We start from the raw sequence: 18,298 nt of genomic DNA on the forward strand, positions 1-18,298 counted from the left end.
GATTGCATATCATGCTTTTCGGTTGCTCTTAAAATGGTGCACTCATGCTCCATCATCCGGTCATATAATAAGGCCAAGAGAGGAAAAAGATCAATGTTTCTTTCAGATTCCGAAGATAATGATGCACAAAGGTCAGTCAGAAGAAATTTCCCATGCAGACAGACCTCCATGGCGAATCCATAGTTTGGGCTCGTGTGTGCAGCGATCAGTTTGTCAGTTAATTCATAGCAGATGCATGCTGGCTCACTGCAATAGACTTTCAATATTCATCTGAAAGATATGCCTTTTCTCCATTCATTTCTGCATTAATCTTAAAAATGACAAAAAATGAGCTAGCCCAATTAGCTGGCAGCCAATCCAGGGTGTACCCCAACTCTCACCAAACTCAGCTGGAATTGATGATAAATCAATTAAAATATTCATTGGAAGAAATTAATACAAAAAATGAATACATCCATTTATTTTACAGGTGGTTGTACATGGTCATACCTTAACTACCTCCGACTTAAAGCCAACAAAAAAATCAGTTACTAAATTATACCGTGATAAAACATTTTTAAACTCACCTTATTGATGCTATCTTGTCCAATTAATTACAGATAAGTATGAGTATTTTTACAGTGTCCGTCTAAGTGTTGCTGCATCATTTGTATGAATTTATAGTCCTCAGAACTTCAAAGAATTTCATGGTAGGCTGGATCGAATGCTCAAATTTCCCATCCTCAATCAAACCAAAGAAGTATTTGATGATGTTCAATCAGAAACTCATGTAGAATCCATGATCACTGTGGTGCAATGACCAATCACATCTGGACACAGCTTGCATCTGGAACCATGAAAGCATCACAGTACACACACTTTTTTTTTCACTGTCATTATGGTTTATTTAATAGTTATTGTGATCATCAACATTCATGTTGAACAACTACAATGTGGATTGAATTAGGTTACACACTCCAGAATACTAGCCCCAGGAAGTGTGCGCCACATTTGGAGAGATTTACTCCAACAGCTGTCCTTGTCGTTCCTTTGTAACAAGACATGTCGGCTGCGCCGTAGTTGGGAGATTTTATTAAGTCCCAGGCAGTGCTGCTCAGCAGATTTGAAAATTGGGTTACCTGGAACATCACAGATTAAATGATCTGATCCCTTGTAAGGCTAATTAAAAATCTGCTTCTTGCAGTAGAAGATGGTTGTGCTCATCAGGAGAATGCTCATCCCGCATTAAACCCGGTACAAAGCTGAATGACTGGCTCAATTAATCGTCAGTCATGCAAACGTATCCAAACACCTCCTAAGTATCACTTGAAAGTAGCTCTTTAAACTATTAGGATGGCAGGATCTGTTAGCAAGCATCATCATAGGTTTTAATCCTCAAGAATATTTTTTGGTTCTATCGCAAGGTACCGTAACGTTATCCAGTTTGAACAAATGCGATTAAACCGAGGGAAAAAAGATATGACATTAATTACTTCATTGGGATTGCAACTGTATTTTAAAAGAAAAAATGCGTACATATTTTTTATCAAAACACATGTTGAAATTAAAAGTTAAATACAGCTGAATGATACTTGAGATTCTTTCGCATACCAGAAGAGAGAGCACTCTGAGAACTGCTGCTTCGAGGTCAACATATGTGAAGCAGTATAAATCTCAGCTCGGCGTTGCTGCTGTAAAAGCAAATAGTCGTAAGTATGAGAGTGCTATTTAAATAAATACAGCATCTTGAAAATTTTGGAGACGATAATCCTTTACTGATTCGAAGAGAGAAAATTCAGGTGTTATGGTCGTACTGGTTAAAGCAGCAAACACCATATTGTTGAAAAAATAAAAACAACAATCATTTTTTTAAATGAAAATGTGATATCTTGTGACATTCAACTTCGTGAACACTTAAAAATATTGTGTGACACATCTTCCACGTGTGACAAAAATATTTTTGGCCAATATATTTACTATAAAACACTTAACCGAGATGGTGTGGCACTAAGTAAGCAGTTTAAGAGGCTGAACTGAGATTCGAGCGCAGAACCTCAAAACTGTGTTGGTCGATTGTCTCACCACTAATTCACTATGCTCCTTCCATTCGGAAAACCACATCTTAAATTCCTTTTGAATATTTTTAATGTATGTTAAGGTCACTTCCACCGACTGCCCTTAACATATCTCAGGGGAACCTCGTTTTACGAGAGTGGACAACCGGACGTTAAGTAGGAGCGCGACGTGGTCTATTACTAGTCATACTTAAGAGCAAATATTTGGATTGATAAAGTAAAAATATTTAACACATACCATTAACAGTGCCGTATTTGACATATGACAACATTTTCTTTCGCCACGCGAAATGACGTCGTAAACCGAGGACCCTCTGGAGTCTCAATTTATGAGCATTTTTAGTGCCCGAAGCAGTTTAGGCCAACAGAGGGCGGCGTTGTGCTTCTAACTTTTTTTCTGCACTAAAATCCATTTCATATCTAATAACAACGTTCAAATCCGGGACGTTTAAATGTGAGGAAACGCAATAAAATATAGGTATGAAAGAATGATTCATAATACCAATTAGGTTGATTTATTACTGCATTTTACATTCACATCTTCTTCCACCTCATCTGGCAAACATTTGAATGCCCACTTTTACAGCAACACATACATCCCCGAAGACATTCTGAGTACCAGGGGAGACTTTTTCACAATGTTGGTAAACAATAGGTGCCAGTGACCACCACTGACTCCAATCGAAACAATGACACAATTTAGTTGGGTTTTTTGGGGGTTGTTGCTCCACCAGATGTCAAGAATCTATAATAAATTCTTATACAGAGAAGATTGTAAGACTGCCTACGTGTTGACATCATTGTGAAAAGGTTTATACGCATCAAGTTGAGGGAAAAGGCACTTTGAAGTTGTACGTACGCTGTATTGTACTGAGACAGGACACATGAGCGCTAATTTAATATAAACTTTAGGCACTTTAGCTGGTGAAGATGACATTTCATTCAATGATTACAAATAAACTTAAAATGTGTTACATGAAGTTTCCCCATGTAGCCTTCGGATAGGAAATTAAATATAGTAGGGTTCAAAGTTAAAAATAGATTAGGTTCTTATGGTTACTTCTGTATAAAAATACATGGCATATGGATTCGTGACCACTCGCCATTTTATTAGGTAGACTAAATAATCTTCCATATGTACTGAGCAAGTTCCAAATATTTTATCTTGAAAGAGTTGGACTCCAGCCGACTAAATTGGCAAGGGAGTTCAATTGCACAATGGAATGATGAATTGGAGAAAGTTTAAAAGGAATGCACATCAGTTATTGAAAAAGTACTTTGATTTGGCAAAGAGTTTCCCAACACCCACACGAGTTACAAAGTCTCTTTACTTCTACTGGTTTACTGGTCCTTTTGCAGCGAGTTGTAGTACTCCACCAGCACCTTCCAAGCCTTGGGGGCCATGAAGCCGTCCGGTGGGTTCTCTCCGCTGCGTGCTAAGTTTCTCATCTTGGTTCCGGAGATGAACTCAAAGTCGGCGTGACTAATAGGAAGAGAAATACGGGGGGGGACAGAGGCAAGGTCAGGTTACGGTGAGATCGGAGAGGAGATATGATGGTTATAAGTGGGAGTACGTCTGCAAAAATAACATGTGCTACATAAGCAAAGTTGATCTATGTGCAGATCATGTGTCAGCTGGCGGGCTAAGAAAAATAATTGCTGGAATTGAGGACACATGTATGATTCTGGTCCACAAAAAAAGAAAAGAAAAACATTGAGTCAGCAGGCGCTAACAGTATATACAACATTATAGCCAAAGAGTGTGTGGATACCAAAACACAAAAGCACAATAAAACAGCACACTGTACCTCATCTGGTAGAGTTCACAATCAATATTGGTCTAATAACATGACAAAAACATAAAATAAATCATTCTCACCAGAGATGCGGATTATTAAATACATTGATCGCTACAGATGTGTTTTGCTAGTCAGAGTTCTGAGTAAGAATCATTGGTTTGAGCAACCAATCAGAAGTGGAAGATGTTAGCTGGCTATGTGAGGCGAATGTGAACTCTGACGGGTTAAAGAAATGGTCACATTACTAATAGTTTATTTTTATCTTCCAGCACTACGAATTCTGAAGGCCGCAGGAATATTAGATTCACGTGGCAACACATGGAGGCTGATATATGAAGAAAAAAAAACACCATCCACCTACGCATATTGGAAGTAAAGCAGTCAAGAGAAACATGACAAAATGAAGAGCATAAACTCGTGACGTGCTAGATATTAACTAGTATATTTTTTTAAAATGATACTAGGTAGGGACTAGTCGACTTGAGTGATATTAAGCTTGGGACAGAATTCCCTGTTTGGCTATGCTGTGTCAAAGTTATATACCGGTAACTGTCTTCAGCATTCCCTCCTCCTGTATTTATTTTTTTAAATTAAGCCGCTGCATTTAAAAATTTCAGTGACATAACAGTTGACTACTTGACGTCAACTTGACTTTAGTCACATTTGCGTCAACTTAAAAAATATGAAGCTAAGGAACCTCAAGTCACTGGTAGTACAAGTAGCATGCCGTTGACAAGTACTGCGCAACTTGTAGTTATCCAACTACAGTAGTATGCCAAATTTGACATATTAGTGAGGACAAAGCACGCACTAGTACATGGACATCAATCTGGATTTGATGTTTCTGACCGGCTTTCCGTCCTCAACAGGTCATTTCTTGGCTCACCGCTCTGGGTCGTAAAAGTCCATGGCTTTCTTGGACTTGTTGTAGGCAGCCACCCTGAAGGGGATGATCTCAACCGAGGTGAGGCCCGGCGCCATGGTGAGCACTTTGCCACCGTGCGTGGGTTCATAAAGGTCCTTCTTGGTCTCTGGATGGGGTATCCCCGCAGGGTCTCGGCCGACGATGTAGAAGTTGGCTCCTGCGATCATGCGGGCCCTGCAGTGCCACTGCACCTAAAGGAGGCGTTAATATTCAGTCATATTTACAGACTCGGAATGGGTGATATGACATTACGTAAAATTGGAGGTATTTTTTCAAAAAATGCTAGTTTTATAGATTTGTTTTCTTCGACTGGGAGTGGCTCAGGCTTAGAGAGCAGGAATGGGTAAATAGAGGAAAACAGCACTTTGGAGGCGGAGTTATTTTCTGATTAATTAGCATTTTAACAAGGCCAAAATCTCCTAAAAGTTGATTTTTAATGATATGGCCCCTTTTATTGTTCAACAATTTAACATCACTCACTGTAATTTGTCGAAACAGACCTCAGGTCACAAGTATCCAACATTGAGAAATCTCCGCTTTTGCAACAAACTATAAATAGATACGTTTTTTTAAAAAAAAGTTCAGCGCAACTGACTGCAATTTCCTTCCACTTTTCTTTTTTTGTTATGCGGAAAACACAGTGAAAATGATTCCACTCCTTCATTTCAGTTTCTGAACAGGAATTAAAACTTGGAAGTCACTATTTTGAAAATAGTCACTAAAGGGCTTGGAAAAGTTGCTCCGGCAACATAATCACTAAATTGGCAATAGTCGCTGTCAGAATTCAATCTTTTTAGAATCGGTTTTATTTCATGGAATAATTGCAGATGTATTTACACCCGCCAACACAAGAGGGTGCTAACAGACTGCGAAACGGTTACGAGTACGGTACTTGCATTGGAGCACACTGGAGGTTCCATTTTCCGTGTGGATGCTGTGACATCGTGCCTGCGGACCTTTGGTGCAAACATTTTGTGTCCACCTAATTTTGTGGTCAATTCATCCGACTGAGTCCATCGCTTTTTCCAAGCCCTAGAGTGTAATAGTAACTGCTTTTGTAAACCAGCTTCTCTCTGTTGGCAGCCATGTTGTTGGTCTAAGCAGTGAAAGTGAGCCGGAATGAACTTCAACTTGTCCCCCCCACCCTCCATGTTCTCAGAATTTACACAAGTATCCGTACTAAGACATAAGCACAGAGTGCGAGTACTCTGCAAGCTAACTATTCCTTGCCTCGGTAGGTCCGGCGTACATCATGGGCGAAGGGAAGATGGCCACAATGGTGCTGGCCGGGTCCAGGACGCCCTCCTCCAACACGGCGGCGTGCTGCTTCATGCGCCAGGGTAGGGGCACGTCGTCATCTTTGGTCCAGCCGCCGAGCGGGTGCAGCAGGAGGACCGGGTTTTTGTAGCCGCGCTCCAGCAGACGCCGCTTGGTGTCCTGCATTAGCAGAGCGTGGCCGTTGTGGACCGGGTTGCGCAGTTGGAATGCAAATACCGCGTCTGAGGGAAGACAAAACACCACCAAGTTGGCGATTGAGGTTTAGCTTACGCCGTCAAGAGTGGAAAGCAGTTTGAGATCCTTGAAATCCATTTTAAGATACTAGCAAAACAACTACATGCTAGTAGTGGGCATTTTAGTGCCACCAGGAGGTTACTCATGCGAGACGCAAATCTACTATAAGTGTTACTAGTGCAGCAGAGTAGTTTGCTTGTAAGGTTTAATGGCCTACTAGTCGGTCAAAATTGATATTAGTAGTGGAAAAAACTAAACGGTGTCGCCTACATGGGCCTTAAGATGCAGGTCAACGATATTGCATCAATGCTCAAACCACCTTCATCATGGTATGAAATTAGTGAATGGCCCGGTAGTCCAGTGGTTAGCACGTCGGCTTCACAGTGCAGAGGTACCGGGTTCGATTCCATCTCCGGCCTCCCTGTGTGGAGTTTGCATGTTCTCCCCGGGCCTGCGTGGGTTTTCTCCGGGTGCTCCGGTTTCCTCCCACACTCCAAAAACATGCGTGGCAGGCTGATTGAACACTCTAAATTGTCCCTAGGTGTGAGTGTGAGTGCGAATGGTTGTTCGTTTCTGTGTGCCCTGCGATTGGCTGGCAACCGATTCAGGGTGTCACCCGCCTACTGCCCGAAGACAGCTGGGATAGGCTCCAGCACCCCCGCGACCCTAGTGAGGATCAAGCGGCTCGGAAGAAGACAAGACAAGACCTTAAGATGGATTTCAAGGGGATTGAATCAATTCTGAAACAGCTAAAAGTCCTTCTAGTATTTTTCCGACATCCTAACAGTGCACTGATTTTTCTTACGAGTGAAGGGAAAAGCATACTAGTACACGGTACCTTAATGAAGGATATTGAGCAGATGCTCAAATGGCTTTCCATACTGTGCTCATGCGTGGATTTGACTTTTACCAATCATGCTTACACGCAAACATCTTACGCAGTCCAAAGTGCGCGATCACTCGATAGTACAAACATCAACATGCTCTCACAATTTACCAATTTATATTCTCGCCTGCTCCTTGCTATGTTTCTTCTTCTGAAAAAAAAAAGGCACATTCTAAACTGCCTCAGAGGTGACTTCTTCAGTGACAACAAGACGCGTGTTTGTATTTTCGGACCTGCTTTCATGTCTTTGAACTTCTGCTTGAGCTCCCGCGGAGTAAAGCGGTACTGGTCCAGGCCGTCGTTCCATTTGATGGGTTCGAGCAGCTCCAGGTCACCACCGGCCAGCCAGTCACCTCCCTCCATAACCATCTGCATGCAAGTTGGATGTGTCAGTTGGCTATAAGTACCCCCCTAAGGCCCTCCTCATCTTTATGTCCAGTTTTTGGACACAAACGTCTTTAAAAGCAACACGCCGGTAATCTACATCATAGGCTGTATGTACAACTAATGAAGCAGTCAAGAAAGGAAGGAGATGGTAACTGTCAATTTTGTTGATGTTGAAGATTTGGCAAAAAACGTGGAACAGTTAGAACTAACTAGCTGAGAAATCAGGAAGGAGGAGGTAAATACAGGATGTAAAATGATTTTTTTTTCATGGAAAATGTGGAATTGTGGGAAGGGAAGACACCTTGATATAAGGGTGTTGCGGACACGTGGTTCCCCACTGTCGGGCACAGCGTTCCTCCTTGCGATGTTCATAAAACTCCGGGTTCCGCAAAATGGCCACCCGGGAGCCCCCGTATTCCAGTGCGACGGCCGCGCAGCCGTCCAGCTCCTGCTTGGTCTCGGTGCTGACTGGCAGGACGATGGGGACGGACATGTTGATGGCGCCGCCTGAGATGGAAGCAGACTAAGTGATGTCAGTCAATGAAGTAAAGTGTGAGGAAATGCAAGTCAGGGCGGCCCGGTAGTTCAGTGGTTAGCACATCAGCTTCACAGTGCAGAGGTACCGGGTTCGATTCCAGCTCCGGCCTCCCTGTGTGGAGTTTGCATGTTCTCCCCGGGCCTGCGTGGGTTTTCTCCGGGTGCTCCGGTTTCCTCCCACATTCCAAAAACATGCATGGCAGGCTGATTGAACACTCTAAATTTTCCCTAGGTGTGAGTGTGAGTGCGAATGGTTGTTCGTCTCTGTGTGCCCTCTGATTGGCTGGCAACCAATTCAGGGTGTCCCCCGCCTGCTGCCCGAAGACAGCTGGGATAGGCTCCCCGCGACCCTAGTGAGGATCAAGCGGCTCGGAAGATGGATGGATGGAAATGCAAGTCAATTATGTTCCGTATTGAGGGAAGTGTGGAATGCTGATTGCGAATGCTTTCGATTTCTTTGATAGCTAGTGTGTAGAAATGTGACAGGAGTGGAAAGAAGCAGTGGAGACTCTCACCGTCCAAGAGGCTACCAAAGTGCAAGACCTGAAGGAACTCTCGTTCTCTCATGAAACCTTTTAAAGGACTGGCCCAGCCCTCGGCCAAAACCTGCACCCACTGCAAGTCCAACTGTCAAAAGAAAAAACAAACAAACAAAAAAACATGATAAAGATGAGAAGAAATACAGGAGAAACCATACTCATTGTATTATTACATAATTATCCCATCATCTGAATATCATCGTTTTTGTAACCGACACAGTGGTGCGAAACAATGGTGCCAGATCATGTGAGAGAGTAGCTTCAAAGCTGCCCGGCGTCCACGTTTTATCCGCAGAAAGCCTTGACTGAGCGTGCGAAACTCCGTCAGAACGTGACTGTCTGGAAGGGAATGTACTGGCATCCAAATTTAGTGTAAACGTAGCCTTAGTTTGAATGTCACCGACATAACCAGCGGCGAATACTTCAGGGATTCTCAAAACATCTCCGCCATCTGCTGTGCGGCTTGATAAATGAGGCCAAAATGGGCAGCGGAGAGACGGGTTTACCTTGGTGATGCTTATGGTAGGCAACGTGCTCGCATTGGCCACGGCGTGATCCACAAAGTTTTCCGGTACAAATAGTTCGTTGGCGTCCTCCATGATCTCACCCGGCACAATGTTCTACATGAAAAGACAGGAATAAAGTGAGATATTGAATGGCATGGGGTGATCGTATTTGCTTTTCAAAACATAATAGAGTAAACACTTGTTTTTTGGGGAGGAAAAAAAACATCCATTCAAAGAGATTTCTCTTTGGAGCCGAGTTCATCACCATGGCTACTTAGGCTGCCGACAGAACCAGTCTCCTGGCCTTATTTTTTAATGTAGCCCGAAATCCGCTTTGAGGTTGAACCGAAAATGCACTTTCACCTTTACAGGCGACTTTAATTTGATCTCCTCTAACATGCGGCTGAGTGGCAAAAGTGTTCGATGCATAAATCGACTATAACATTTTCCTGGGTCAATTAAAGCCATTTGAGTCCTCTTCATTACCATGTCCACATTTTGAAGCTAAGCTGACCGCAGGTTGCCACAGAGACAGAGTGACTCTGTAAGGAAAGGCATACAAGTGAACCTCTTTAAAAACGTTGTCTTGAATTTTTCTGTTCAGCTCTTTCTTAGAGAAGATCAAACCAAATACCTATCAAGGTCATACTGTTGCGCATGTTAGGTCATGTCCAAAAGACAAATATCCCTAAAAGATTGTGAGTAATATATTTTGGGACAATAAATGTACCATAATTTGGATTATTTGGACACACCATTATAAAAGATAACGCCAAAACACGATTCTTGAAATGACCAGCAGGTGTCTCTCTAACTGATTGTTTTTTTTTCTTTTTTGCACCATGAAACAATTTAAACAACTTGTATAAATACTACTGTGTACGGCAGTTTTTTAACGTTTTTTTTGTTTTTATTTATTTCAATTAGAGCTGTTAATTTGCTAAACACTTTGACTCACAGTTCTTGAAATGATAACGGCGACTTCACAAAATTCTGGTGTAAACATAAGTCAGTAAATCACAAGTCAGATACAACAATAACGCAAAAATTAGGGTTTGGTGTTATCTCTAGAACTATTCTTATTTCATGAAACTGATAAACATTGCAAACATTCCGATTGCACTGAACTTATCCAGACAATAAATTATAAAAGAAATCTATAAATATATTGCGCGTCGTCCCGCACGCGGTCTGTCCTTCCGTCTGTCCCTTTTCAAAACGTACCTCCTTCACCGCGCCGCTGCGCGCCACCACTGCGCCACTCAGGCAGTGGCTCACTACGATCGCGCGGGCATCTTAGCGAAAAAATGTTGTCTACCCACAAGCATTGCAATAAAATTGTTAGTTATTTAGTAGAGCTAAACATCTCTTTATTTTCGCGATAAGCAATGAAGATGAACAAAAAGTTGAACCAAGCAACAACACTTTTGCGGGCCGAAGGCCCACCTTACCAGCCTTCCGCAGGAACTAGCTGATGAGCCGCCCGGAGGGCGGCGAACCAGCTAGTTATACATAATACTGGACATTAAAAAAAAAAAAAAAGAAAGAAAGCATGCCGACCAGTTGAAATTAAGCAGAAGAGGTGGCAGGCTTTTCGATTTGAAAAGTGCTCTTTATGACATTGCGATGCCGATTTGAGTTTGATCAACTGCTGAGCCCTCCTACCAAGTCATGAGTTAAAATCCAGATGCCCCACTGCAGGTTACAAAGGCAACATTTGTTTTTCATGACTACAACTTTTGTTTTCAAACCAAAAGAAAAATCTCCACACGTATGCAGTAATTTCAGTTAGCCACAAAGCCACATCAGATATGTGGCAACAACATCTTGGAAACTGTCCTGTGACGCACGCCGGCTGACATATTCCTGGAGATTTATTTAGAAATGCACCCATGTGTCTGTCGCTTCATCTTTCGCGATGCGTGCGTTTATCACAGTCAGGCCCAAGATATTTGCACACGCAGTTGTACATGACGCAAATTCAACCTTGTGCATATTTGTCAAACCACCCATCCCGTTGTCCCATTCCTAAGTCAAACAGGCGAAAACTGATGCGTCCTTGTAAACGTGCCTGTGACAAACGACACAACGTGACGACTTGTCACACTCACCTGCTCGCGGAGCATCTCCAGCACATGTTCCAGGCACTCATTCACGGAAAGCTCTCCGGTTTTCAGCAGCAACTCCGGCGCCTCGGGGCGCTCGTAGTCCGAGTCGATTCCTGTGAAACCTGCCAATGAAATAGCGGAAAACTAATGCTGTGACAACACTGGAAGCGCTACATTATTCGTCTTGCATGATGATTGAGGAGGGCAGGGTGGGGACATGTGCGTGGCAAGTAGTTAAACAGCGTGAAACGCAACCTTTAATCTCGCCAGCCCGGGCCTTTTTGTAGAGTCCTTTTACATCTCTGCTCTCGCACACCTCTAAGGGAGCGTGGATAAACACCTCAAAAAATGGTAGCCCGGCGCTCGCGTGGATTTTCCTGGCCTCGTTACGATCCTGTGGGGACAATAATAACGCGTATGCTCAGCAAAACGTTTACGGCCGCTTTACAGATACCACATCTGCTCCACACACAGCAGGCCTTGCAAAAGAGAAACACGGGGTGGCATCGGAAATTTATTAAAGGCACGGGGGGTGGGGGTGGGGGGGATTAACAATGGGATCTAAATTAGATCATTGATATGTTTTTCAGATTTTCCTAAATGGTCTTTTCAACTCAGCAACTGTTGCAGTATAAAAAAAAGTCAACGATGAAAGGGCTTTAGATTTCAGTAATCAATGCAACAAATGACTGTTTTCAGCTCTTTGCGATGTGTAAAACGTTTTGAAACTGTGGGCGTAATAAATATTTTATTGTTAAAAAAAATGCTATTAATATTTGGACGCTTGTTCAAACACATTCAAATTATATTCAAATGGTTTAAAAATTATTCTGACAGTCACTTCAATCGGCTAATTTGTGAAATAATTTGGGAATGCAATGTACTTAAGGCGTGGTGGGTTTATTTAGTCAAGTGAGCCATAATTAAAGCAGGAAGAAAAAAGTATTTGTGGAAATGGCATTTGATGTCACTGAGAGTTGTTTGAAGTATTAAAACACTGAGCTGCAGAAACTACCAGACCTTTATTTGGACATATGCGTTTTTGAAATAACGTTGACGCGTATTTATTTAATTTTGGGATTGGATTATGAACTGCACAAATAAATACAGTCTTGATATTGTATTTTTACTATCACATCCTGTCTCTGTGATTTTGACACCTGTTGCAGACTTGCAAGAAGTCATGTGTGCCGTGATCATGACACCCTCTGAACCACTGGCGAAAGGAGACTTTGATTCGCTCGAATTCATCTATAATAATAATAATAATAATAAAGAACCGCTTCAAACAACAAGGCGTACGTAGAAATAGTTGTTTCGATTGCATTCCTCTCCATGTTATGTGTTCTGTTGGATTATTGTTACGTTATGTTAAATGTTCTCTAGAGTGCTTTGTTACAGCTGCAGCTGTTATGAAAGCGCTACATAAGTCAAGATGTATACGTAATAAATTTACAGTAATATTTAATTATAGGTCTCACGATATATTGTAAGACTGGCACACAGGCTGTGTAGTTTTTTTTAAAAATTATTTGTTGCGTAGTTTTTGCCCCAGAATATTCTCACTGGACTGTAAACTGAATTGTAAATGTCAGCTTTGCAGATACCACGTCTGTCCTTTGGGTGTGTTGTGGTACAAACGTTTACCAGATACATTCACAGTAGCGCAGTGATTCCGAAACAGCTTTGCAAATGATCCAGTCACGAAATTTTTCTGAAGATCACTCTCTTGCCAAGAATGATACATCTTCTGAGATGAGGTATTATTTTATTCAAGTTGACCTCACACACTGACCTTGGTAAAGGGGGAGATGAAACTGGTGATGCAAACAAGTCCGGCGTCCGCAAACAGTCGGGCCACCTCAGCGATGCGACGGATATTCTCCTCGCGGTCCGTGGCTGAGAAGCCCAAATTCTTGTTCAGGCCGTGACGAATGTTGTCGCCGTCCAGGGAGTAGCAAGGGATGGCATGGGATACCAGGAACTCTTCAAGGGCAAAACTGATGGTAGTTTTTCCAGCCCCAGACAAACCTGGTAGGAAGAGGAAGGAATGCCAACTAATAGTTCCAAGTCTTATGGTCTTGAATATTATAGATGAGACTTATTCCTACACGCTCACATTTGGTTAAACCACAACTAGTACGCAGCTCATCTCTTGCCCGCATGTGGATTTTAGCCTGTTTTACTGCCGCTTCTCTTTTTCCTCTCTGTCTGCTCATCCGTTGCGTAAGGGAAATTAATCCCAAGTGACACACTAGCTGTAACTGGCACATGACGTGGCTAGCCATTCTGTTTTGCTAAGTTATTTAACAGAATGCAACAATACATTCTGCACATACATGAGGGAAAATGTTTTCCACAACCCCAATGATGGAGATTTGGCTCCCAGTAAAGTGCAACCTTTGTATCTGCCGGTGTTACCCCAAACACAACAAGCTATTTTCATCGTTTGTCATCAACCAGTATGCCGTTGTTTCCAAGCGTTATTAAAAAAATAAAAACAATATGAGGATAAGCTGTTCTGATAATGGATGATGTGATTTACCTGTGAGCCAAATGGTGCACCCTCGGAACCCTCCCCTGGTTCCCACAACCTGTCCCCTCTTGCTGCGACTGACATGGTGGGCCTGGTAGACCACATTGGTAGACCTGTTGAGGTTCTGTGACAGAGGACAAGAAAACAGAAGCGTCACCTCGAGCTGTTCACTTCTCGTTGAAGATAGAATTGCACAATTTGCCTGCGGCATCTTATGTATCTTGATAATTTGATAACATGTCACCTTCCGTCTAAAAAGCTCAGTTATTCAATGCGATGACATTGACACGAAGGCAGACAAATTTGACAAGAAAATGACTATGCAAACTATCGTGTCCTGCTCCACCTTCTTTACCTAGTCTTAATTCTGTTGACACAACATGTGGCTGGACATTGATTGGTGAACATTTTTAGGTGTCTTTTATTTGTCCAGTGTACACAGATGTTCAATGCATACAGTAGCAGAGCAGGCCATTCAAATACAGTATCACAGGGCAGAAGTCATAAAGCTTGACTTTACAACGCAGGTGGGCAAGCTTTTTTATATTTAGAGTCCTCCAAAGCCCATTATAAAATTGTGAAATAAAACATGACGCGACAATGCCGAGCATTTTTGGGCTGACGGTTTTGATAAGCTCATCTAACGCTTTGTTTATTCTGAGTGAATTGATCATTTGATTTCTCCCCAGACACTCCTTAATGTTTGGAGCCGGAGTAGTTGCTTGTGGCTGTTGCATCATTTCTTTTTTTTTTCCCCCCTCAAGAAAAGGATGTGACTCAAACATGTCAGTTCCAAGACATGATGGAAAACGTTTGCGCTTCTCTAATACTTGGAGAAAACAACCAATCAAAGTCTCGGACGGGAGTTAATTTGAACTCTAACTCAAGTAATATCTTCCCCTTTTGGCTATCCAGTCACAAACTCGACTTTTCAAACTCGATCGGCAAATTGGTGCCGTTGTTAAATCCAGCTTCTTTCACCTTAGACAGCTGGCCAAAATAAAACCTCTCCTCTCACATGAACACTTTGAGACAGTAATTCATGCCTTTGTCACATCCCGGCTCGATTACTGCAACGCCCTGTACTTTGGAGTCAGCCAGTCCTCCATCAAGCGCCTTCAGCTGGTACAGAATGCTGCTGCTCGCCTCTTGACTGGTACTCGTAAGAGGGAGCATATAACTCCTACTTTGGCATCCCTTCACTGGCTCCCCATTCATTTTAGAATTATTTTTAAGATCCTCCTCTTTGTTTTCAAATCTCTGAATAATCTCGCGCCACCTTACCTCTCTGAGCTCATACGCCCCTACACCCCTGCCCGGCGCCTCAGGTCTGTGGACCAGTCTTTGCTAGACGTACCAAGAACTAAACTGAGGCTCAGAGGGGATCGAGCCTTTTCTGTTGCTGGTCCATCTCTCTGGAATGACCTCCCACTGAACATTCGGCAAGCCTCCTCGCTGCCCATCTTTAAAGCCCTCCTCAAAACTCACTTGTATTCTTTGGCGTTTGACTCAGCATGACTTAGATTTGCTATTGGTTTTACTGCTTGGTGCTTTCTACCGCCTTATTACTTATTACTTATTACTGATTCGTCTTACTGTTTATTGTATATGTTAAATCGCTCCATGTACAGCACTTTGTATGCAGCGATGGCTGTTTGAAAGTGCTCTATAAATACTGTTGACTTGACTTGACTTGACTTGACAAACTCATCATCGTCAAATTGATACTTTGCTTTGGCCTTCTCTCTACACTGATTATGTGGATTGGGCCACATCCCAATACTGTGTTGCGCTGCCTGTCCAATGTGGTTGTAAAATTCTAACCCTTTCTCCACTTTCCAGCTGCTTTGAAAAAGGCACCACTCTTGGTCCAACCCCCCACCCCCAGTTGAGATGACAGAGTGAGTCAAAGTAGTACGCTCAAGGTCCCAAGTGCCGACATGGACCAGGATGTTTTATGAAAGGGGCTGTATTGACTTGCTGAGGGGAGGTGGCGAGGGTGAGAGGCATGGAAGGAATGGCGGCGGTGGTGGAGGTGAGTAGCCCGACTGTACAATGTGTCCTGTGTGCTGCCTGCAACGCCAGAGCTGATGTGGCAGGAATCGGGTTCACAAGTTGCCACCTTGTATCGAGTCTTACCTCCACCTGCAGGGATTCTGTAAACGTGCACTGTACTGAATGAAGCCTTGACTGGGGGTGCCCCTTTGTAGCTTCCCAAGCTGCTGTGTTATTCCTTCACTAAAGAGTTACCGTGTGCTCTACAGGATCCTTGAAAGCAGGATTTTATCTTCATGTTGAGGAATATGGGTTAACTTTTGCTTCCAGTGTGCTCTTAGCGAAATCCGTGGATCAAATAATCTTGTAAGGATAATTGTAACTGCAGTCCTTTCCAAAAACTAATATGATGTGTACTGCAGTACATAAAAAAAGGAAAAAAATAGATGTGTTTAATATTTCTTTTAAATCTTTAGATACTATTGGATCTTAATATTTTTCATATCTTTATTAATAAATTGGAATCCCTGCTTTGACTCGTCTTGTTATTGTGAATAAAGTATTTAAAATTGGGGAACCAAACAGCTATTTTTTTGCCTGTGTTGACATTTTACATACAGTATCCGACTACATATTTGTAATCAATATTTATATGAAACAAACCTCGAGGTCATATAAGTCAAACAAATGAAAACTAAATACTGTTGTGTGGTACAATTCGTGAACTTGTTTGGCTGTAAAATAGTTTTAGGACATACCATTTTTTGTGCTCTTGCGAGCAGACATTAAGTGCTGCTGCAGAATACACAAAATGCTAACATTCCATATAAATCTGTCCGGTATGGACAAATCATTGAGTCATGCCTTTTGACTCTCCTTGTACATGTCACAATTTTTTTTTTTTTTCACTGCTACTCGTCTTAGGTGATCGCAACCGTGTTCGCCAAAGCTGTCTTGAGCAGCATCTGATGCCCGAGTGTGTTCAACTCAACAGTGGCCTCTTTCTCATCCCACTTTATGAATAGGGCATACTGACATGAATTCATGGCAACAACAACAAGACCCCCATTCAGAGTCAACATAAGCACTCAACATAACATCCAATAGTACAGAGGATCTACGGTGTTCAATAAAATATTTTCATACATTTACATAAAAGTAAAATACACTTTTTGGAGGTAACAATGTCTTTAGTTGGATATTTACACTGACTAAGTACCCTTAGGTATACTTGCCAAATGTAATGCGAGCCTATACAAGGGCTGTATATTCATATTTGGTCTTGCGGCTGATTTGTGATTAAATATTATGCTTCTTTTGTGGTTCTTTTCGTCGGTGGAGAAGAACGCTGAATCAAGCAGACGAACAGACTGTTATATTTATACATCTTGAATTAAGCCATTGTCAAAAGCAGACTCTTGTATTGGATCGCGTTTGCTTCTGCGGGTGTACCTAATGAAGTGCTGGTAAATCGACGACAAACTTCAAAGTTATACCGCTGAAAAATAAAATTGACGTGATTTGACAGACCTCCTCCGTGAGTTTCATGACAACTTGACTCGCTCTGGCTCTTACCGTACGAGGCTTCTTCACTCCGGACATTTCCGACGAGGGAGAAGCCGCTGGACACCGGACTCGCTGCGCTTGACTCACGGGGCCCGGGATGGTGCTGCAATCGGTCGTCGTTAACTTTTTTTTTTTTTGCTCCGGTCACCAAAGGCGACGAGGGGGGCTTTAAAAAGGGCCTCCAAGACACGTAGCATTCCACTGGCTGGCCCAGCCTCCAGCCTGCCTTCCTCCTCCCTCTCCTCCGCCCGCATCCACACAAAATTCACCCCAACTAGTTGGTCATGCCGAAGCGTCACGACACGACTGTGCTGGCCGAGCCCCCTCTAACCCGGCAGAATGAAAGCTGGACATTACGGTGTTCAAAAAGTTGGAGTACAGCATTTGTATACGCATTTTTTTCACCACCAGAGATGGTGTAACGTCTCGTCACGGTACTTCGATCCTCTCGCGAAAGAAATTTTTAAAAAGAGCATTTTTAGTAATTCGCTGCCGCGGGCGATAACATTAACCTAAATACTATCTGGGTTAGCTTGACTGTTAGCATCAAGGGCTAGCTAACGTTGGTCTCGAAATCCTGCTAGACAATACGATATCATTAGAACTCCGTTCACACGAAGTGTTGATCTTGACATGTGTTCATTAGACACAACAAGCAGTGGTGGTTCAAGGGTAGAGAACCTACCTCAGCCACATAACAGACACCTCGTACAAATGTGCACTCATTTTAATAGCTTACATATCATTTGAGCCATTTGCTTTATCTATGTTACGGTAGTCAACTCTCAAGACTGCTTTTCCTAAATTCATCTGAAAAAACTTTTCGAAAATGAACTAAATCTTTATAGATTTTTTTAATCCAGACTTGCAGATTTGAACGTTATCATGTTTGAGCAAATCCCTGGTTAAATCTGAATATACTCAACCGTTTTTGAATTGATTCTGCAT

At 42.5% G+C, this 18,298-nt stretch overlaps 1 protein-coding gene across 2 annotated transcripts; it reads right to left on the bottom strand.

Moving 5' to 3' along the window:
* Window positions 1-2,553: 2,553 nt before the first annotated feature.
* On the bottom strand, window positions 2,554-18,103 carry LOC127610119 (bifunctional 3'-phosphoadenosine 5'-phosphosulfate synthase 2-like). Of its 2 annotated transcripts, none has more exons than XM_052079879.1 (12): window positions 17,315-18,103; window positions 13,799-13,913; window positions 13,049-13,284; window positions 11,509-11,647; window positions 11,257-11,375; window positions 9,146-9,259; window positions 8,616-8,727; window positions 7,865-8,070; window positions 7,410-7,545; window positions 6,009-6,277; window positions 4,740-4,969; window positions 2,554-3,537 (listed from the first exon to the last, which is right to left on the bottom strand). In XM_052079879.1, exons 1-12 carry the CDS (start codon window positions 17,384-17,386, stop codon window positions 3,396-3,398), a joined length of 1,890 nt encoding a protein of 629 aa, XP_051935839.1. In that variant the 5' UTR covers window positions 17,387-18,103; the 3' UTR covers window positions 2,554-3,395. The 2 variants fall into 2 exon arrangements, with proteins under 2 accessions (XP_051935839.1, XP_051935840.1); XM_052079880.1 differs by having other exon boundaries at window positions 17,360-18,099.
* Between the last annotated feature and the right edge of the window lie 195 nt (window positions 18,104-18,298).

Source organism: Hippocampus zosterae, chromosome 11, assembly GCF_025434085.1.
Source record: "Hippocampus zosterae strain Florida chromosome 11, ASM2543408v3, whole genome shotgun sequence".
Classification (NCBI taxonomy): domain Eukaryota; kingdom Metazoa; phylum Chordata; class Actinopteri; order Syngnathiformes; family Syngnathidae; genus Hippocampus; species Hippocampus zosterae.

Bases quoted from the DNA above. Each gene is read 5' to 3' on its own strand.
- LOC127610119 (XM_052079879.1), bottom strand. From the start codon at position 17,386: ATGTCCGGAGTGAAGAAGCCTCGTACGGTAAGAGCCAGAGCGAGTCAA. The intron at 11,648-13,048 runs GTCAGTGTGTGA...TTGTCCCCACAG, and splicing joins TCATCTCCCCCTTTACCAAG to GATCGTAACGAGGCCAGGAA. The intron at 8,071-8,615 runs GTGAGAGTCTCC...CTTCCATCTCAG, and splicing joins CTTTGGTAGCCTCTTGGACG to GCGGCGCCATCAACATGTCC.